The sequence below is a fragment of the Cydia fagiglandana genome, chromosome 18 (genome assembly GCF_963556715.1).
Source record: "Cydia fagiglandana chromosome 18, ilCydFagi1.1, whole genome shotgun sequence".
Lineage (NCBI taxonomy): Eukaryota > Metazoa > Arthropoda > Insecta > Lepidoptera > Tortricidae > Cydia > Cydia fagiglandana.
The window spans coordinates 2748152-2771211 of NC_085949.1; the positions used below are offsets into that span (position 1 = coordinate 2748152).

The following is a 23060-nucleotide window of genomic DNA, read 5'->3' on the forward strand; positions in this document are numbered from 1 at the left end:
AATTGGTCCAGTAGTTTCCGAGAAAATAGGCTGTGACAGACGGACAGACAGACAGCCGCACGAGTGATCTTATAAGGGTTCCGTTTTTTCCTTTTCAGGTACGGAACCCTAAAAAACTAATTGTAAAACTTGAATACGCTCCTCTATTTACCAACCAATATATTGTCAATCTCAGTTGCAGATGCGTGATTTAAATATAAAACAAAAACTGTTGTAAAATAAATAAACATACAAGTTTCAGTATTATTCACGTACTATCGTTATTATTTTTATAAATTGAAGTTGAAAGTGTGTGCGGTCGTTTGTAATGGTGAAAATAAACATTTATATTTGCATACGAAGAATATATCAGATTAGCTAAGGCAATAGGTTTTTTTATACATCGTCAAATGTGTGTACAATTTCACGAAGAGGGCTAATGAGATCTTAGTGAAATACATTAATTCTTATAAATAATTTTAAAAACTTATTTTTGGCTAGAATGAGACGGACATAGACAAAGTGATAGTATATGTGACGTATTATTTTACCCGTAAGTACACATTAGTGAATTTTATGGAATCGTATTATATGGTAAAAATATTAAATTCATTCTAATTTTATAATTTTGTTTATTCGCATTTTATCCTACCTATTTTTTCTTTCAAAACTATCACAGTTGAAAAGTATAACCTAAAAACGGTTTTTATTTATTTTAACTAAAACAGTCAAACGTTCTATTCAACAAGTGTACAACAAAAAACAATTGCAAACCACAAAAACAAAACACAGTGCCCGGGCTAGGTACGCGCGGGGAGGGGCGACGTCAGTACCGACCCGCTCGTAGCTCGTAGCGCTCGTGCGGCGTAGCGATCGTAGCGAGCGTAGACCTAGTGCTGTGTTGTGCTGTGTTGTTCTGTGAAACATGTTTTGAGGTATGTGTGTGTGTTTGTGCTACGCGTAAGTACGTAGTTTAAGTTATGTGTTTAATTTGGTACGCGTATACGTTTTAGGATGTATCTTTCGGCGGTAATTTTATGGGCGTAATATATGTAGGCATATATAGTATATATAATATTTATTTTTATAGAGATAAACTGATAATTAGGTTAACACACTGTGAACATACTGTGAACTGTATAAAAGAAAGGAAATGTTGAAACGAACTGTCTTGAGTTGTAATAATAATTGTATTTGGAGAGAAGAAACTACCACAATATAAGACAAAAAAGACGTCAATCACACAAAACAACCATTAAAATTGATTATGAAGATTGTCTTGCGAAAATGTTTGGTACTTATAATATAAATAATATTTCCTATATTCACAACAGGTTAACCATATACCATACCTAACAAATATTTTAAATAACAATAATACCTACTAATTTAAGTACCGTTTTTTTTTTAAACACCTTATTTGTATTTTTTTAATCTTATTATCAACGTCTGTAAGAGATGTGTGTCAAATAAAATATGCTTTTTAAAGTGGCATTTTAAGGGCAGTTGTATTTAGTTTTAAACAAAATGGCTTAAATGAAATAAAGACTTTATGAATTAACCTCATAGTTTAAAGTTTTAAACTATCAAATAATTATTTCGTTTTGGCCTTAAACGGATGCTTTAAAGCGTGACTATGAAAATAATACTACAAAAAAAATATTAACATTATAAAAAAAAAATAGTTATATAATTATATATAATATAATTATATAATTAACGGCACTTCTTTTTATATCCGTCTTTTTACAAGTACTTCAGTATATATACTGTAAGCTTATCTGTCGATTGTTTTTTTTCTACCACCCTTTGTAGGGAACTTATGTAGATGGATAATTGGTAACAGTTTAAATACAAACTATTAAGATTAAAAATTATATTGAAATTAAATTTCGTTTAACGGATAACTGTTATGTTTCGATATAAAAACGTGTTAATTAAGGAAACCAGGATAAGCTATATTTACCCAAGCCTAGCATTTTTATCATTATAAAATTACTTATGACTCATACGTAGACATAACATATCTGTTACTTAACAACTTTGCACAATAACCACATCACATGACATCCTTAGTGATGTCCTCGTTCTTAGACCCTGTATAATTATTACGTTTTTAGGGTTCTGTATCCAAAGGGTAAAAACGGGACCCTATTACTAAGACTCCGCTGTCCGTCTGTCCGTCTGTATCTCATGACCCGTGATAGCTTTTGGCAGTTGAAATTTTCACAGATGATGTATTTCTGTTGCCGCTATAACAACAAATAGGTACTAAAAACAGAATACAATAAATTTGTTAGAAATACACTTCGCATAACACGTATGGCAGACACACTTTTAGTCAAATAATATCCTTCGCATAAATATAAATAGGTACTTAATTACTTGATATATAATAGTCATTTCACATAATATTCATCTGGCAGAATTTTGTAAGTGGTTTAGGTTAGGGTTTTGTACCAAATAATATTATGCGAAAAGAAATTCTGCGATGTCATATTAGATGAAAAGCAGTATGCCAAAAGAATTCTGTCAAACGATATTTCTACCAAGTAACATTCTTCTTCTTTGCCTGTCCCTCTTCCCAGGTTTATCTGGGGTCGGGTCTCCTTGAATGTCTGCGCCAGAGTGCTCTGTTCTGGCTTGTCTGCATACTAAGGTTCTCTTTCCGGATCTCTTTCTGCATGTCTGACTACCAGGCGTTGGGTGGTCTTCCCCTTCCTCGGGTATATTTAGGGCCTTTTTAACAGAATGGTCATCATCACGCCTAAGGATAGCAAGTTCTACCAAGCAACATTATGCCATACAAATTCTAAATATCTGGGAGACCGAGCTTTGTTCGGAAAACATAATATAAAAAACTCAAAAATGCGCAAAAATTTTCCAGAAATTAGACCTGGCTAGATCGATTTTTCGCCCCCAAAAACCGCCATATAGCAAATTTCATCGAAACGTTAGAGCCGTTTCCGAGATCCCCGAAATATATGTATAAAAAAACGAGAATTGCTCGTTTAAAGGTACTAGGTAAACAACTTTCTGCAACATATTAGTAAACACATAAAAAAACCAAGGCTTTAACTAGCCTTATAGGCTTAGTTAGTCGCCCAACACTAGCCGCCCCACACATTCGCCCGTAGGGTCTGAACTTCTCCCTTTGTGCCTGCTCCTGACAATGTACAACACAGCTGTGGATCGAAACAATGCCAGTTACAATTGTCTATTATGTATGTATATGATAAACATCTGTAACCTGTTTAAGATTTGCTTAGGAAAATGACGAAGAAATGACACACATCATAGTGTCGTGTAGATTCAAACTTTAAGATACGTCAATTAATAGATCTAGAAACGATATGGATTAAATGTGTCAGTGTCAAAAGTTTTTGTTTGAAGTAATATCACTTTTGACACACTTTTGATATCTAATCCATATCGTTTCTAGATCTACATATAACTGACGTATCTAACGTATCTTAAGTAAGAATCGGGCCGTTATACAAGGTGTCCCAAGAAGTAGTGATATACTGAAGCTGGGAGGTAGAGGACCTAGAGGGCTATCTGAATCACCCCCATGTATGTTCCGCGATTTTTCGTATTTTCGGAGTTATGATTTTTTTTTTCACCTATGCCAAATGCTAAAGCCAAACGGTAATTGTTTTTATGTGATTTTATGTTTTTAAGGGCCCTTGAAGTATAGATTTGAAAGGGACGACACTTCATACTACATAATAAGGTAGGTATATTTTAATATATTACGAGTACATCTTCATGAAGTTCCAAAATTTGAAACGACTCATTATGGTAGTAGAACGCTTGCTCTACTATCCAAATTTTTAATTTGTTTTTAAATACTGCTACGCTTTTAGCAACTACTATTGAATCCGGGACGATTGTACATAATACTTTTGGGGACAATATGTGATGTATCGCATCGCTGTGACATCCTATAAGTATTTTTCGAATTAGGTCGCAAGTCTTGCAAGTAAATTAAATTCTACCTCGTAGTCATGATTTTTCCAGTTATTTCCAGTTGCCTCTGGTTACATTTCATGGAATAAATCTCGCCTGTTCGAGCTGTATCCACCTTGAGATCTATCGCGGTGACTTTTCTTTATCTTTGAGCTTAAAGCTCAGTCTAAGAGCTTTATAAGCTTTAGGGCGTTCTTAATGGTTTGTTTTTTGAAACGGTTTATAATAAGATGCCTGTGGCTTTTAAATAATGAGAGGACTATTTTATTTACAAAGTTCCTTGAGGCTCAGATATAATACATATTAAAACTGGTTACTCGTGTTCTTTAAATCAAAAAAAATCTAAAGCTCCACGTTATGTAATTAAATATGTCAAGCACATATCGATTTAATAAAAAAATATTTAATCCAGTACATTTCAAATAATCCAATAAGCGCGAACGATCATATTATATCAATGATTTTAAAATACATTTACACATTTTAAAATAATATATAATGCACGCATTGATAAGTAATTCATGTTCCGAAAGCGATATTAATTTAAATTTTAATATACCTGAATTAATTAATATGCACCTTATATATTGGTCGTTGTATGTAATCTATAATATTATTATATGTTTATAGCTATTAATTAATATGATAGTCTTTTATGAGATTAGGTATTAATTAATAAATGATTTTGCGGAACATGATTCGAGTGATTTCAAAATATAGCCAATCAAATTTTCAGGTAACAATTTATACATTTTCAATTTTATTTTAAGTTTTAATCGTTTGTCGATAGATGGCAGTAAATGTACCTTGACTACAAAATTTACTTTGGCAATAGCCCTCTATACTATCTATTCTCTTTGGTACTAGTCCAATGAGGGTTTCCGCGATCGAGTTTTTCACTAGATGGCAGCACCGTGGTGAGAGGTCTATCTGTCATAATCCACCAATCATGTTTAACCTTTCATTCGATATTGGTCTACGGTGTGGACCTATGGGCAACATGTGCGGAACGTGAAAAAGTTTTTTAACTACAAAAACGTGCAATCCGTATCATGGCTAAAAAACCCTCAGACTACCATGCTAAGGAGTTGTTTAAGCAGCTGAAAATTCTCACGTTACCTTCTGTATACGTACTCGAAGCATGCAAGTACATACGACGCAATCTCGAGCGGATTCCCTCTAATCACCAAAAACTCCAGACTGTAACGCTTAGACGCAACCTCCTATACCTGCCCCCGCGACGTCTAGCAAAGTCCAGAAAATCCTTACCCATAGTAGGTATAAAACTTTACAATACTCTAGACGAAGAGTTAAAAGCTACTTCTGACTCGATATTCGAGAAAAAACTTAAACTGATATTGTTGGACATGGCATGCTACAGTATTGACGAATTCGTTAACTGCTACAAGTCACTGACCCATCTACACAATAAAATTGTTTCTTAATTTTAATTTAATTGTGATATTACCAAATGTACCTAATAATAATTTATAGTACCTACGTATAGAATAAGAAAATGACATGTAAATTTTTTATATTTTTATCAATAAATGATCTATCTATCTATCATGTTTTTTTAGGGTTCCGTAGCCAAATGGCAAAAAACGGAACCCTTATAGATTCGTCATGTCTGTCTGTCTGTCCGTCCGTATGTCACAGCCACTTTTTTCCGAAACTATAAGAACTATACTGTTGAAACTTAGAAAAAAAAAACAATAAATTTTGGGGGTCCCCCATACTTAGAACTGAAACTAAATTTTTATTTCATCAAACCCATTCGTATGGGGTATCTATGGATAGGTCTTCAAAAATGATATTGAGGTTTCTAATATAATTTTTTCCTAAACTGAATAGTTTGCGCGAGAGACACTTCCAAAGTGGTAAAATGTGTCCACCCCCCCTCTAATTTCTAAAATAAGAGAATGATAAAACTAAAAAAAAATATATGGTATACATTACCATGCAAACTTCCACCGAAAATTGGTTTGAACGAGATCTAGTAAGTAGTTTTTTTTTAATCATCATAAATCGTAAACCGCAATTTTATTATGTTACTTGCTGCTACGGAACCCTTCTTGGGCGAGTCCGACTCGCACATGGCCGCTTTTTTATTGGTGGGTTTTGACAGCTGTCAAAAAGACCTCTCGTCACGGTGCTGCCATCTAGTGAAAGTCCCGATCGCGGAAACCCTCATTCGCACAATACTACAGAGTGATTTTATCATATCTAAAAACCTGATTTTAAGTAAGAAAAAAGGGATTTATTGTGCATTAAACTTAATAAATGATGTGTCTATATAATATATTTCAATAAAAAACATCATTTACCTAGTTAAAAAATTCTTCTTAAGAGTAAAACGCAAAAAATGTAAGGGGACATGCGAAAAACTCGAGGGTACAACTTTAAATGGAAATGCCCACTTAATGATAAGTCTAATAAATTCCTGTCAACATGTAATAAAACCTATTAATTTTATGAAAATTACGATCATTCACATTTAAACAGACCGTGAATGCAACCGCATTAGTTTTCAAACGTATTAAATGCGTTTGACATTAAATTTGCATATCATTGTGGTTGTAGCCGCAACGTTTCTCTAAAACAGCACAAGTGAATATTGCACGAATCGCATTTGCGAGTTTTTCGCCGAGCGAATCGTGGTAACGCAATGACGCATTTCACTCTAAAACAGCACAAGTGAATATTGTACGAATCGCATTTGCGAGTTTTACGCCGAGCGAATCGTGGTAACGCAGTGACGTATTTCATTGGTCTAATTAGGATTATTTATTTTAACTCAAATATAATTTAACTATTGTCTAAACTAAATGGTGACAGCTTTTTGTTAAGCATGTAGGTAATTAATTAAATTAATCTTTAGTGTTCTTGCCTAGAGCACTATTTCTATAATAATAATACGCGGAGATAGATGATGAGTATTTACATATAATGAGAGAAATATTTACAGTGATTAATTTACAATTTGATTCGGAAATAAGATTTAGGCTTCCGCGCTGTACAAGGAAAATTTCGTTGTGTCCGAATGACATTGACGTAGATACGTAGACATGCAGCCGGGTTGTGGGCAGCCAGCATTGCGGTGCGCCACAGGACCCCCCTGGGAGAATCAGAGTCCTGCCTGTAAATGAGAAGGAAAGGTTACTTTCCGGCTAGACCGAGTGGTTCTCACCGGGACAACAGCTTGAGTAGGCTTAGCACTTGTGCCTGTAGGTGAAGCTGTGTCGCTCTGCATGTAAGCTGGTTTGACGCGGTCAATGGAGACTGTCACTGGTCCTCGCAGTAAATCCAGTGTGACGGTCTTGTCCGTTCTATTTAGCACGCGATATGGGCCTGTGTATGGCGGTTCTAGTGATCCACGCAGTGCATCCTGTCTAAGGAAAACATGGCTGCATGAACTTAGGTCCTTGTGAACAAAGACTGATTTGTTTCCGTGCCTTGATGCGGGGACGGGTCTGAGGTGTGACATCTGGCGTTTCAACTGAGTGACAAAATCATCAGGCTGCAGGGTGTTTGAGGTATGAGAATGAAAGAACTCACCCGGGATGCGTAAAGGCTCACCATACACCATCTCTGCAGCTGAGCATTTGATGTCTTCCTTCCACGCACTTCTTATGCCGAGTAGGACGATCGGCAACACCTCAGTCCACCTCGTGCTGTTGTGGGCCATGATGGCAGCTTTCAGGGAGCGGTGAAGACGCTCCACCATCGAATTGGCTTGAGGATGATAAGCCGTCGTGTGACGCAGCTGTGCACCACAAAGCTCTGCCAAGACCTTAAACATACGTGAGGTAAATTGACGTCCTTGGTCAGTAGTTACGGTTTGAGGACAACCAAAACGCGATATCCAAGTATCGTAGAATGCATGGGCTACCGTTTCAGCCGTGATATCAGACAGTGGCTTTGCCTCGGGCCACCGTGTGTACCTGTCAATGGCTGTGAAAAGGTAACGGAATCCTGATGAAGGTGTCATAGGGCCGACCAGATCAATATGAACATGACTAAACCTTTCTTCAGGTAATTTGAAATTTCCGAGAGGAGAGGAGGTATGACGTTGCACTTTGGCACGTTGACACGATTCGCATGCACGTACCCAGGTACCGCAATCTTTGCGTACAGATGGCCACACGAATCTCTGAGTAACAAGTTTGATTGTGGATCTCGTACCTGGATGACTCATGCCATGAATGGTGTTAAATATCTTCTGGCGATGCTGCTTGACGATAAACGGACGTGGCTTTGCTTGAGACGTGTCACAATATAAATAAACATTGGTACCTGGTACGGGTACTTTCTCAAGCTTCAGTGACGAAGATCGATTGGCAAGAAGTTCTTGTAGTTCTGGGTCTTCCTACTGGGCTTGCGCGATGGCTTCGAAGTCTGGTGGCACGGCAATGGTCTCGATACGGGAGAGCGTGTCAGCGGTGATGTTGTCTTTCCCGGAGATGTGTCTGATGTCGCTTGTGAACTGCGAAATGAAATCAAGGTAATTGAATTGTCTCGGGGAACATTTCCTGTCTTTTTGCTGAAAGGCGAAGGTGATAGGTTTATGATCCGTGTAAATGACGAAGTGTCTGCCTTCGATCATGTAGCGGAAATGTTTGACACTCTCATAAATAGCGAGCAACTCCCGATCATACGCGCTGTATTGCGTCTGTTGCCGTGTCATCTTCTTTGAGAAGAAAGCAAGTGGTTGCCACTGTCCTTGCACCAACTGTTGTAAAACGCCGGCCAAGGTCGTGCTTGAAGCATCAGTAACTAGAGCTAGTTCGGCGTCCATAATGGGATGAGCCAGTAATGTAGAGTTTGCAAGACTAGACTTACAGTTCTGAAATGCCTCTAACTGTTGATCTGTCCAAGTTAGTGGAGACGAACTTTTCAGCTTAGGTCCAGTTAGCATGTCGTGAAGAGGGACTTGGTGTTCGGCAGCGTGAGGAACGAATCTTCTATAAAAGTTCAGCATGCCGAGAAACCTGCGTAAGCCACCGACGGTCTTTGGAGGAGGAAATTCCTGCATAATCTTTACCTTCTCGTCGATGGGACGCGTGCCTTCCTCAGAGACAGTAAATCCTAGGAATGTGACTTCTTTCTGGCCAAAAGAACATTTGGATTCATTGATGAGCATACCGTACTCATGGAACCTATCGAACACTTGCCGTAGATGATCCAAGTGCTGCTCGGCATCTTTATAAAATGAGCACGTCATCGATGTAGGAGTACACGAAGTCCAGATCTCTGAGCACCTCATCAAGGAACCGTTGAAAGGTTTGGGCAGCGTTTCGGAGTCCAAATGGCATGAATGGGAAGGAGAACATTCCAAATGGTGTTGTAATCGAAGTTTTGCAGATATCATCTTTGTAAACGGGAATTTGGTTGTAAGCTTTAACTAAATCTATTTTTGAAAATATTTTACTACCAGCAAGTCGATGTGCGTAGTCCTCTATGTGGCGGACAGGGTATCTGTCAGGGATAGTGCGTGCGTTCAGCGCGCGGTAATCCCCGCACGGCCGCCAACCATTGCCTTTCTTTGGCACCATATGTAGCGCCGACGCCCACGGTGAATCAGATGGTTGTGCTACACCGTCGCGAAGCATCTCTTCAAACTGCTCCTTAGCAATCTTCAGGCGATCTGGAGCTAAGCGGCGTGGTCTACAGAAGGTGATTTGATTAAAAGGCGGAATGTCAAAATAATTATGAAGGAAAGCAAAATAGCACGCCCGCGTTAAAGCTAGCGACTATGGAAGGTAGAGGTACTTATTTACTTTACTTCTACACTCCATACTAGCGACTGCGTCAACTTAAACGCAGTGCATCTCGCTTGCACCAATGTCAGTATGACGGAGAAGCATTCTGAGTTAGTTTACGCAGTCGCTAGCGAATATGTCAGTGTCAAACTTGTAGTAAGGTGACTGGAATGAATTACCTATAAGTAGATAGATAGTTTTATTGAATATAAAACAGCATGATACTCGAAGTTATATATTCAATAGTATTATGAAATCAAGTAAATCTGAAACTTCATTTAAGTTTCTCTTAAAATTATCTCAATCTATGTAGGCAATAAATTCTCTGACCGATTATATCTACCTACATAACATATAGTAAAAGCTTTTGACAAAAATCCGCTCGCATTCAATCGCCGTTTCAATATATCCGTAAAAAACAGAGCCTTTTCTCCGTAACTAAAATCCTTCAAAGCATCTATATACGTCTATAGGTCCTAACCCGTCGATTGCCCACGTGACCGGAATATCCTTGTGGACAATTTGCCCGTTTCTGAGACATTTGCGGGTTAAGGCTTTAGCGGTTATATAGCTATAAGTTTTACGAGTATTCTACTACTATTATAAATTGTGAGTTTTTTTTTGGATAAGTATTTGGATTTTTGGATGTTTGTTTCTCGGTTTTTGGCTCACAGTTAGTTTATTTTAAACAGAAGTTATTTTAAAATTAATTAAGATAAAGTCTTCCGTTGCAAATTTCGTTGATCGCGCCATGTCTTTTGTTTCTTTCTAAATTCCTGACTTTACGCCTGAACTTAACATGGTATTGGTACAGTTAAGTTCATAAATATGTATATGTCGGCGGCCGATCGTAAGATCAGGCATATTGTGAAATTCCTAGGCATATCGTGAAACGTGAAAATCTTCGACTCGTTCCCTGAGTCGACGGAGCCCCGGTACGCGGGGCTTCTATTTCTGGGCAGTTTGCCCTTCGGGCATCTGAAGCAACGTAACGAACATATCATACCTATAGGTATATATTGGTTTAATGTGACTATCCTCAAAACAATACACAGGAACATTACGATCTGTCTGATCTTACGATCGGCCCCCGACATATACATTTCTTCACCTTATTGCAATAAGGTGAAATCTGTATACATACAATACACATATAAACTGTAACAGTCAAGTGTAAAAATATGTGTGTAGACACAACTTACTCAAAAATATGTTCCATAGTTCTTAACTCGCTGACATACTAAGAGCTAAGGGACATATTTTGAGTATGATTTGTGCACCCATATTTTTACACGATTGTACATCATTTTCTATCAACACAAGCATATTATGTGTGTAAATCGACAGTCATTAGAATACGTGCTAAACCTAATATCGGTTTTAGTATTCTATTCAGGTTAGGTCAAGCGAAATGTTCTAGGCCTACCTAGGCCGTCAATGAGGCTTAGTGTGGATTCTATCAATATATCGGTGAGGCTCAAATGTTCAGGAAACCGATTCAGAGTTTAAGAATCTGTTACGGTTATGATTGTATTTTGATACGAAGGTCGCTTACGATTGGTGCTCTTCTTGGTTGCATCCATCATGGCTGATGAGTGTGGTGTGGATTGTGGAATTCAGCCAGCTGACCTTCCGTCAATTACAGCGAATTCAGTCAAATATTGCAACTTGACTTCGTTGATTGACGTTGCCTGTCAAATATCAAAAGTGCGACCAAAATCGGAATGAACAAAGTATTGAATTCAGAAATAATACGTGATTACGTTAATTATTTGCTTTTGTAACAGTATTTTCCAAGATATAATCACCCACCATCGTATCTCCTGAATTTAGCTTTTCGTATTTTCCAGTCTGCTAACCATAACTTCTATTCGCTGTAATTTCTCTTTGTAATACGGTTTTTATTAACGAAATCTAGTATCCGTGCGACATATATCCTCCTATGGCCCAAGGTCCTACCTATAGTACTTATTAAGTTCAATGAAATTTAAATAATATATTCAATTGGAACAGAGTCACATTTGTTTTGTTTCGTTCAATTTTCAAACATTATCAAAATCAACTCTATTCTCTGCACTAAAGGTTCAAATTTCAGTGGCAAATTCTGAATTTTTCATTTGTATGGCTGGGCCTTAAGAGGATATATATAGAATATGTTACTGGAATGTTCATACCACATTAAATATTATGCTTAGAATTAAAAGTGAAAAAATGTACTGTCCTCACACACTCACACACACACACACACTCACACACACACACACACACACTCACACACACACACTCACACACACACACACACACACACACACACACACACACACACACGCACACGCACACACACACGCGCACACACACACGCACGCGCACGCGCACGCACACGCACACTCACACGCATACGCACACGCATACGCACACGCACACGCACACACATTATTTGTCTCATTCCAGAATATTGTTTCAAACTTCCTACCAACTGCCTCAGTGAAACTAGACCTGTAGGTTATAGTTTCCATAAATCTACATAACCCCACTCCTCAATATCGAATGTCCCCTCAGAATACGCGTCTCCAAGATAAATGCGGTTAACCTTAAACGGGAGAACCTTGGCACGGATCGTATCTTGACGTTAATCCGGCAGATGGAATGTTAAGTTGAAATGTCACGGCTTTTTTCAAGGAAATAACGATCCCTCTTCGTATCCTGACTTGACATTTGACATTGCTTTTATATTAAATATTAAAATAGACAGGAAATGAGGATGATAAATTTTTAAATTTAGTAAATACTTTTGTCGAGCAAGATTTTGTGTGGTTTTGACACTCTAAAATTTATTTTACTGTATGTAGAGGTAAATATTGCCAGCGACTTCTCTCGCGTAAAATTGGAATGGAAATGTAAAGAAGGTGTGTCGCTATATACTACCGTACAATGGGCCCGATTCGGATTTTGAAATTGACATCTATTATATATCTTTTAGACATCACAAAGATACGATAACGATATGTTTAAGATCTAACCTGTCAAATTTGACATTGCGCGATTCTGGAGATACTCTTGAACAATTTCCACAGGATATGACTTAGAGATCCAATTCACATCTAATAGATATCTTACTCTATCTAACGTAAAAGTGACATTGGTTGCCCGGATTGCGCTGCAAAAGAGAACTAGTTGATATCTAAACTATAACGTATCTAGAATGGATGGAATTTCGGGCTTGAGTAATATCAAGCCTCGAAAATTAAATAATGAATAGAATAAAATAGAATAGAATAGAATTGATTTATTCGTAAGCACAAACAATCGGTACAATACATTATATAAAAGGAAACACAAAATAAGATTAACGTGCCACGAAATGGCCCCATCTCAGCATGTTGCTGGTGGCTTCCAGCGCTGATCTTCCGATGAGACCATCAAGTGAGAAGAATCACGGAAGGTAACAGACAAGAATAAAAAGACAGAAATAACATATGGTTAACAAATAGTTAAATAAGGAAAAAAAGTTACACAGCAAGAAGATACAACATAACGACTACTAATGTTACCCGTAACATATAATAGTATACTAAATCAATAATCTATGTAGAAAACTAAATCAATAGTTTACACAACTGTCTTCAACAGTTTTAGTACTTTTTAACGTTTATCTGAGCAATAAAGCCTTGCATAACCCTTAGCTATGATAGAAAAAACGTTACAAAAAAAATGGTAAAATTTCTGCCTTTTCACTATAAAAGCTGCCCATTGACGATAAACATCAGAATTGATGAGGTGTTCCGAACTTTAAGTTCTTTACGTGGCTTTAATATTGAAAAGTTAAACTGTCGATTGGATCGTGACGATTTTTCAAGCGTTTGAGGGGTTAGGTAGTAGATGACCGGCGGCGCGATACGGGAAATGATTTACGGCTCGATTCGGAAAATGAAATAGATCTCTACTAGACCTCAACAAGTTACGATATGGATAATTTAAAGATATTTGTACGATAGATATGTCAAATTTGACGTTTCCGCGATTCTGGAGGTCCTCTTGAACGATTTCGACAAGTTATGACTTAGATATCCAAGTCACATCTAGTCGATATCTAATGTAAATCTAGTTGATCTCTATATCGTTTCTAGATCTTGTGATTATCTATTTTATTTATTTACTTTATTAGGTACACTAAACAGACATCGTACAATATCATGGGTAATACATTTGCACATTATGGTTTAAATCTAGCACGAGATCCAAAACAAGTGTACACAGCATGTTTTACAATTGAGCGGAAATATTATAAACTAATTAACACCATATTAAGTTATAGCTACAGTGAAAAATATCAGAGAAGAAATAACTATCTAAACATTACAATATAACGAGTAACGAACTTTACATTAAATTATAAAGACTATTAAACATCACAAATGAAACAAACTTAAAAGAGGATTAAGGCAGATGTCATCAGTTAAGTGGGAGAAGAGGAGAAGAGGACGGCAGCCAAGCACTTCCTAAACCTAGCGATCTATCTCGTTTCCCAAATACGCGTGTTAGCTTTATGGCGGCTGGCGCTCGCTATTATTAATGCCGCTAAAATATTCAGCCGGGGAATGGTACCTTTTGCAGTGGAACGTCACATATCTTTACTATTTAATATCTATCTAGTGAATCTCTAATTCATTTCCCAAATCGCGCTGCGGGTATCCGTTCGAATTGAACAAAATTCCACATACCAAAGAAAGGAAGTTTTATAATTATTAAAAAAACAAATTTAGCGCAAAAACTGTGGCAATGTATCATGTACAGTCAGCCAAGAAAGTGGTTTTACCACTTTTCAACTCTATCAATCAGATAATAGAGTCGAAAGATGGTAAACCATTTTCTTGGCTGACTGTACCTAGGTATTATCTATTTAAATATTGTTGATATTCAGAGAAAATGTGGACTACGTTTGTATGAAGTGGTCGTTTACTTTCCTCCCTCAACTAGGTACCTAATGACTAATGATATACATGCAAATGAGAAAAAGTACAGTCAGCAATAAAAAATGTGTCAAAAAATAGTGACAGTAACTTATATCATTTTTTGCGCACAATAGCTATTGTTATCATAGCACTATCCCTCTCTATTGGCTATATAATAGCGGTAAAAAAGACATTCTATTAGCCAATTATAAAAAGTAGGTGAACAACGAGAAAACACGACGTACGAGTACCTACCTACTTTAAGATGAAACACATTAAACATCACTTCAAAATTGAACCTTTTCGACTACATCTTAAGGCGTAAATTTAAACAAGGCTTTTTTATGTCCGTACAATCGCGATCCCCTGCCGTTTGTTCCTCAACTAAAAAAAAACATGGCGTCCATTAACAAATTGCTACAGTCACAGCCACAATCAGCAAGCTTTTTCAATCCGCCGGGAATATAACCAGAACGGGAATATTTAGACAAGATTCGGGACTTCAAAGGACAGGGAACTTCGCAGGCACTTCATTTTGTTATAAATAATAAATTCGGGTCGCAGATTAGATGCTGCGGCAGATAAATCACTCTCAAACGTAAATAAAATAAATTTTGTTTCTGTTCTTTTTTGTTCAATTTTAATTAAAATTCACTGCCGATTTTTCTTATAAACATAGCGGGCCGCTATTGTGTTAATACTGTCGTATAAAATCCACAATGTTTCAACACAAATTACTGGAAGTTGTCACCTGAGTGTTTACTTAATGCACTAGTGTGTCAATGTGAGAAAAAGGATTTGAATACCGCTTCAAACCGTTATGCTACTTTAAAAGACTATGCGAGCTCATAGATCTAAACGGTCAGCTTAAAAAATTTACCTTGTACGCGAAATTTTGAGACGTTTAATGGCGCGGAAGTCATCGCAAAAACAAGGCAAACATCGTAAACAATGGCTTGTGAAAGAATGAGGTTCTTAAGCTACCTATTTACAAGATTAAAATTTATTTGTTCCGATATTGGGAAGTTAGGTTTTTTGAAAGCGAGGCACCTATCCAAGTTAGTGTTTGGGTATTAACTAGACTACTTTGTCATCGTATTATTCCAAAAGTGGCATATCTTCCATCTTATTGTACTATCTATGTAAAGTAGCCTGATGGGCAAATAGCTAAGTGCATATTTATTTCTTGTTTAAACATAGGCTCTATTTACTTCAGTTCCTTATTTTAATTTATATGTTGATTGAATTCGACAAAAGGGACAGACCCCCGGTTTTCTCAAATTTCCATAACTAATGGATAATTGGGTCGGGTTCGACCCAAACACTGTTAAGATCTGAGGAATATTTGTAATTTGTGTTACTTGAAACGAGTAAATGACAGTAGTTGCTTATTTTCATATAGATGGCACCACTTTAGCGAAACAAATTGTGAAATTGACGAATAGAATGATATTTGTTATTTTTTGGGTTTACATGGTTTTTTATAGCATTCATATTCATTTATAGCTTTATTAAAGTTAGTTTGTAATGTTAACATACGGTGTTGTCTATCTAGTCCTTACAAAATTATACCTGATGGAAAGATGAATAATGAAACACGAAAATGAACACAAAATTGACCGTCTGATTTCAACTTAGTTAAAAATTATTGATGATATTTCATCAATTTTTTTTGCCGTAATTACCTATATTACTGAAACTAACATTTCTAAAACAAATAAATGAATGTGTTATACTTCCAAATAAAACGCATACTATACATTAGAAAATATCAATACACATTATAAAACAAAGTCCCCCGCCGCGTCTATCTGTGTGTATGTATGTTCGCGATAAACTCGAAAATTACTTGATGGGATGGGATTATCATGCGGTTTTCACCTATCTATAGAGTATTTCTTGAGGAAGGTTTAGGTGAATATTTTTTTAGTGTTGTGTAACCCTTGCGGAACCGTCACTAGTTTTAATTATAAATTTAAATGGGAACATTTCGTTCCCAAATGATTTACTTCAGTAACCAGATTTTGGTTAACGAAACAAAATTCTAGCAGAACTCGCTGGCACAATCCACTGGCAACTTTCTAATTACTGGCCAGTTCTGTCTAACTTTTAAATAACACGCTGTTCAAAAGCTAAACATTGTTAATTCTAGACGTGATCTGATGAAATGTTCTGTTTAAATTCAAACTACGAACTAGACTGACTGACTACTCGCTGGAATTCCTTGAACAGTTGTTGAAACACTGTATTGAAATGCCACCGACTTAAACAAAAACTTAATACAATGTAGATACATTACGTGCGGTCTAGCCTGCGCCAATACATGTACGAGTAGGTATAAATATTGTTATATATTTCTACGACTAAGTACGGATAAGTACGACGATGACTAAATAACATCAATCAAACTGATGTCAGCCTACGTTCGAATTGGCTTGAAGGAATCAAACCATTCATTAAAGAGCAATATAAACATCCTTATCGGGATATTTAAATGGGCCCACATTATCAGTTCGCGGGACGATATCAGCCTGTCGTGTCGGTTAATCGCAAAAGGTGACAGCTCCGAACAACTGACAGGCTGATATCGTCCGGCAAACTGGTAATCTGTGGGCCCCTTAATGCTAATTTCTCCAAGCAAATTCTTCTTGTATTGTCAAGTTGAGGACAGTGACAAATCGACATCTTTTACTTGAGAAAAAGTTGGGTCTTTGTCTTATCAATCTTTTAGACCGAACTCACGTATATAAACCGCTTTTTCTTTCTCCAAGCGAAACTAAACCTATTTCCCTTGAGTTTACGGTTGAAATTGGAACTACATCGTCGGTGTGGTGGGACTGTACCTTTTTAATGGGCTAAAAAGGATTGAGTTACTATTTTTTTTAGTTTGAGTGCTTTGGGATAGGAGTGTGGCCAAGTTTGCTCTAAATTTTGCTTAACGTGACTAGACTCGAGACTAGAATGAAAATTGTAAGTATTAAATCAACATTCACTGCAGCGTAACTATGCACATCTCTCATCTCATTTTTATTGTTTTTGCACAATAAGCACCTAACTTACACTAGATTGACCTACTAACATGAAATACCTAAGATACAAGTATTAAGTTACTTAGTTTAGGTATTGATGTAAAAAATGTTAGAGCCAGTTACAATTTTTGCTTACAAGATCTTTTATTTTATGTTTACATTACTAAACCATGATTGTACATTTATAATATTTAAGTAACTACTACTACTACTTAATGGCGCAACGACCCAAAATGAGTCTTGGCCTCCGACACGAGTACACGCCATAACCATAGCCATAGTATTTAAGTAACTATTTAAGCGTATTATGATTGTTTTAATTTTTGGATATTCTTCAATAAATTAAATTGTATCTTATCTTATCTCTGCCTCAGTGTAAAGGCAGCTTAACGCGGTTATCACACCGATGCGGGTCCGCACTCAGCGTCGCTTCTGCTTGAGCAAGACAATTAGGTCACCATCATCCTGTCCTGACCGGTTTCGGCCACGGCGACTGGGGTTGTACTCGTTATTGAGAGCGACGATCGTGAGCTCTAGGTGACTGGCGTAGCCTATCTTTGCAGTGAATGTACGATCGCACTCACCGCAGGTCAGCACCCAATTGTAGTTGATGATCGCAGGTGGTCGGGCCTTTAACTCGTCACGCTTTGCGTCGAGTTCCACTCGCCTCTGCTCTTCAAAGGCTTGCACTTTTGTGCTCACTGTATGCCTCCACTTCGGCCGATCTTGCGCCGAATTCTCCCAGTGCGATGGCTCAATGTCACATCTCTGCATGTGGCGCTTCAGAACATCTTTGTATCGCAAATGTTGGCCGCCCTGTTTCCGCTTCCCGCTCTGCAACTCTGAGTAAAAGATGCGCTTAGCAACTCTGTTATTAGACATAGTGTGAATGCCGACTCCCTTCCTGGAGTTTCTCGAAGATGGTGGGCCTTAGGAGGAAAAATATAGTTCATCATCATCATCATCTCAGCCATAAGACGTCCACTGCTGAACATATGCATCCCCCTTTTGGGGGGTGTATGCCATAATCGCCACGCTTGGCAGGCGGGTTGGCGATCGCAGTCGAGTACACCGAATTTGAGGGACGCTGCTGCCCGTCCACCGGTGATCTTGGACGTAGTTTAAGGACATACCCGGGTCCAATAAATATAGTCCGGGAAAAATATAGTTGGTCAAACCAATTTGTCAGTCAGCAAGAACCAGGAAAACCATACTCATCCTTTTCTTTTGGGTGCTAGTACTAGTGTAAGACAAAGATAGTATGATTCTCTCCGTCTATGATTGAAATGAGACAGTTTTTTGACAAACTATAGCAAGGTTCCGCCCGTACAACGGAGAGGCGTGCAGCATCTAGTGATCCAAAAGCCTCAAGCCTTTTAGCTCTTTTTTTAGGGCTCGCCTCATCTCTTGACGCCTAAAAGGCTAAAAGCCTATTTAGCTCTTTAGCCCCCGAGCCTATTTCTATTTAAGAGCCTGGACTCTTGGGGCTAATAACCTTATTAAGCCTCTAAAAAAAGCCTATTTAGCACTTTAGCCCCCGAGTCTAGTTCTATTTCTGCCGTGCTAACAACATACGCAGTAATCGCAGTTGAAAAGTCATGCAATTGTTTATCTTGTTCTCTTTGAATAAGATCTTTATTTAAACGATGATTTTCATGCAAGTACTGCACATTGAATAAGCAGGGCAGGTTTAAGAGCCTGGACTCTTGAGGCTAATAATCTTACTAAGCCCTATTAGGCTCTTAAATAGAACTAGGCTCGAGGGCTAAAGAGCTAAATAGGCTTTTAGCCTTTTAGGCGTCAAGAGATGAGGCAAGCCCTAAAAGAAAAGCTAAAAAGCTCGAGTCTTTTGGATCACTAGCAGCACCGTACCCAATGTGAATACCGCCTATGTATTTAAATTAACGGCAACATTTCATGAAGCAGTTTATGATTTATGAATAAATTCTATTGTTTTGAACAATGGAATTATTCATAAATATTTGCTTTAAAATAACCTTCGGCGCCTCTGGGACTCATTAGACCCAAACAACTATTTGAGAAATTAATTACCCACGTATACCCATTGTCCTAAATTATGGGTTGCTGTTTCCAGTGAAGACTAAATAAGGTAAATAATATAAACACAAAATAATGGAAATTAAATAGTATGGAGCTAAAATTTCCAAACTAAATTGTTGCCATGTTTACCTAAGCATTTTACGTCAAAAATGTTACAGTTACGTAGGAAGTGGCGCCCTCATTTATTTTATACTATTTTATGCCGCACTATATTTTAGTTTATAATTTATATCATAGTTCTCAAACAAACAGAAAACAAAACATTTAATAAAACAATTTGATTTATTCTTTAAGTTATATTTCTCTTTTAATTAAAAACTACAATAGTTTAATATCAGACGTTTCTGCGTACATTTTGTATTAGAAAGGATTAACAGAGCGAAGTAAACAAAGATCCTGTGACAATAGAGCGCTCCCACACGAACCAAATTAAAGGCATTTATCTAACAGCGTAAATTCCTTACTACATATAATATTACGTTTTGCGAGAATCGCAGATCACTTGCTCACTATACCTCTCGCGTAAATAGTGCCTAAGACAGTTCCTTCAATTCTCTTTTGGTCGGGATTTGTAAAAAATATTCAGAATTGTGTTTTTACCGTACTTTTATTATTTGTGTGTATGTTAGATTCATATATAAATTAATGTGCTAAACTTTCAAAAATTGTCTTGCAACTGTAAATATCTGACCTCCATTTGAGTGTGACATTGACTTAAGTCATTTTTGCAATAAATAAAATTATATCGAATGAATTCAGGGGTCGGACAAAAAGTGCGGATGACGTAAAAATGACGTAATCTTGCACACAGGATGATGTTTGAGTTTGTATTTAAACTTCCGTGTGACATGTAGTAACAAAGTAGTAGGTATTAATGAAGTAACAAAATAATTGTAACTAAATCCTTGGAATTAATAATACAGGTGGTAGGGTGATGTAGTGAATAAAATAAATTTCACGAATAAATGTCTTTTAATATTGCTTACCTTCGTTGGTATATCTTGATTACAGCAAGAGCAGTATACGTGTTTGTCACGTACCTCCAAAAACGGAAAATTGCCACAATATTCGAGTAAAGATGACATTTTAGAGCGTTTTCTTATACATTAGTAAATATAAATTTTAGCTAAATATAATCGTGAAGATACAATAGCTAAACAATAACGAAGTCAATTTATTGTTCATCTGATTGACAATGTGTCAGTCAAAAACGTACTTACTCATTTCAAGTGGCGATATCGTTTAATAAAGAGGTTGATAAATGATAAGTGATAATTGTTTATGAAAATCAAAAATACTATTTGAAATCATCCTATAAGTGGTTTGACGTCATCCGCACTTTTTGTCCGACCCCTGCGAATGATTAATAACTACACTTAAAAATTGTAAGTCACATAACGGTACGTCACACTTTAGTAGACTTATAATAAGTTTTATAGTTTATGACGACCGGTCTGGCCTAGTGGGTAGTGATCCTGCCTATGAAGCCGATGGTCCCGGGTTTGAATCCTGGTAAGGGCATTTATTGGTATGATGATACAGATATTTGTTCCTGAGTCATGGGTGTTTTCTATGTATTTAAGTATTTATATTATATATATATCGTTGTCTGAGTACCCACAACACAAGCTTTCTTGAGCTTACCGTGGGGCTTAGTCAATTTGTGTAAAAAATGTCCTATAATATTTATTTATTATTTATTATAGTATCTCATGAACTGTGATAGCTAGACAGTTCAAATTTGCACATATAACAAATACTAAAAAGTACGGAACCCTAGGTGGACGAGTCCGACTCGCATTGACCAGTTTTTTGAAACGTCAAACCAAATCGCACCCGTCTGTCAAACCTGGGTGTGCAACTCTTATAAGACGTAGTCTACGGAAGCTCGTCTGTGTAGAGAATTAACAAGGTAGTAAAGTAGTAAGGCATACGACTTACGTTACGGATAATGACGTCGAAACGTGACATGCCGTGACGTAAACACGTCGCGGGCGTGACGGCTGTGCGACGCCGACGTTTTGCTACCGGCATTTTCCTTAACGTTATGTTACGCTTTGTTTTGGTTGTATACATAACGCACCGTGTTTTTATTCCATTAATATCAAGGGTGCATTCCTGAACTTAAGATAAGGTTAGATTAGATTTCATTTATATATCTAAACATAGTACAGTGGTTCTTATGCTATAATATTGTTATTAGGTAACACATGATTAACTACATAGTAGCATGCAATTTTACACCTTAAACTCTAGGACCATACATTACAACACATTAAACAAAATAGACTGGTATAAGTATACAACATTTCCGCAAAATTTCCAGTGTGTCGCTGCCTGCCTTCTTGTCCCCGGTGCATAGTGCTCAAAACCTAATTGGAGGCATTTTATCTCGCTCTCTCGGGGCCATAGAGGCAGCACATTGCACCGAGGCCAAGAATGTTTGGTCACTAACCTGCAGCAACACGGACCCGCCTGCCAATCCTTGCTCGCAGAGGCAATGGGACGAGCCGCTCTGCCGTCTAGTACGGAATAATCTCGTTGATACGTCAACTAGTACGGTGGAGCGAGCTCGTCTCCTTGCCACTGCGGAGTGGGAGTCGGGTCTGTGGCTACAAGCCCTACCCTCTCCATCCATAGGGACCCTATTGGACAACACCACCTTCAGACTGGCGACTTGTTTGCGCATAGGGACTGTAACAAACGTCCCCCATCACTGCCGTTGTGGTGCCATGGTGGACAAATTTGGACATCATGGACTTTCCTGCGGCAGAAGCGCCGGACGCATACCCAGACACGCCAGCATCAACGACGTCATCCGAAGGGCCTTTGTCAGCGTCAAAGTCCCGGCCATACTCGAGCCCGTCGGTTTGGCTAGGGACGATGGCAAGAGGCCCGACGGTATGACGTTGGTGCCTTGGAAGATGGGACGGCCTCTAGTCTGGGATGCCACATGTGTTGACACCCTCGCGCCGTCCCACCTTCCGGGCACCAGCAGAGATGTTGGTCATGCCGCGTCCATGGCAGAAGACCTCAAACGCCGCAAATATGCCACCCTTGGCAGTAGTTATATTTTTGAGGCGTTTGGGGTCGAAACGCTGGGGCCGTGGGGGCCAAGCGCGCGCCGTATATACAGGGCCTTAGCGGAGCGCCTTATAGATGCCGCAGGAGACCAGAGGGCTGGCCAGTATTTTGCTCAACGCATAAGTATTTACGAGGATTTGGCAGACCACGTCGGCGATGGCGAGACGAGTTAGACTCCTTTTTAAAGGAATGGCCAGAGACTGCACAGGATCGGGAAGACTGGA

At 37.9% G+C, this 23060-nt stretch overlaps 2 protein-coding genes across 2 annotated transcripts in view; one reads left to right on the forward strand and one right to left on the reverse strand.

Moving 5' to 3' along the window:
* The first annotated feature begins 801 nt into the window (after nt 1-801).
* Nucleotides 802-23060, forward strand: part of LOC134673238 (neural cell adhesion molecule 2-like) — a 448161-nt gene continuing 425902 nt past the window's right edge. The window contains exon 1 of the mRNA XM_063531190.1: nt 802-914. The gene's annotated coding sequence lies outside the window, so the exon portion shown is untranslated. The remainder of the gene's footprint in view (nt 915-23060) is intronic.
* On the reverse strand, nt 7076-7675 carry LOC134673577 (uncharacterized). Its single transcript, XM_063531575.1, has 2 exons — nt 7139-7675; nt 7076-7087 (listed from the first exon to the last, which is right to left on the reverse strand). Exons 1-2 carry the CDS (start codon nt 7673-7675, stop codon nt 7076-7078), a joined length of 549 nt encoding a protein of 182 aa, XP_063387645.1.

Coding starts and splice junctions, on each gene's coding strand:
- LOC134673577 (XM_063531575.1), bottom strand. CDS start 7,675: ATGGTGGAGCGTCTTCACCGCTCCCTGAAAGCTGCCATCATGGCCCAC.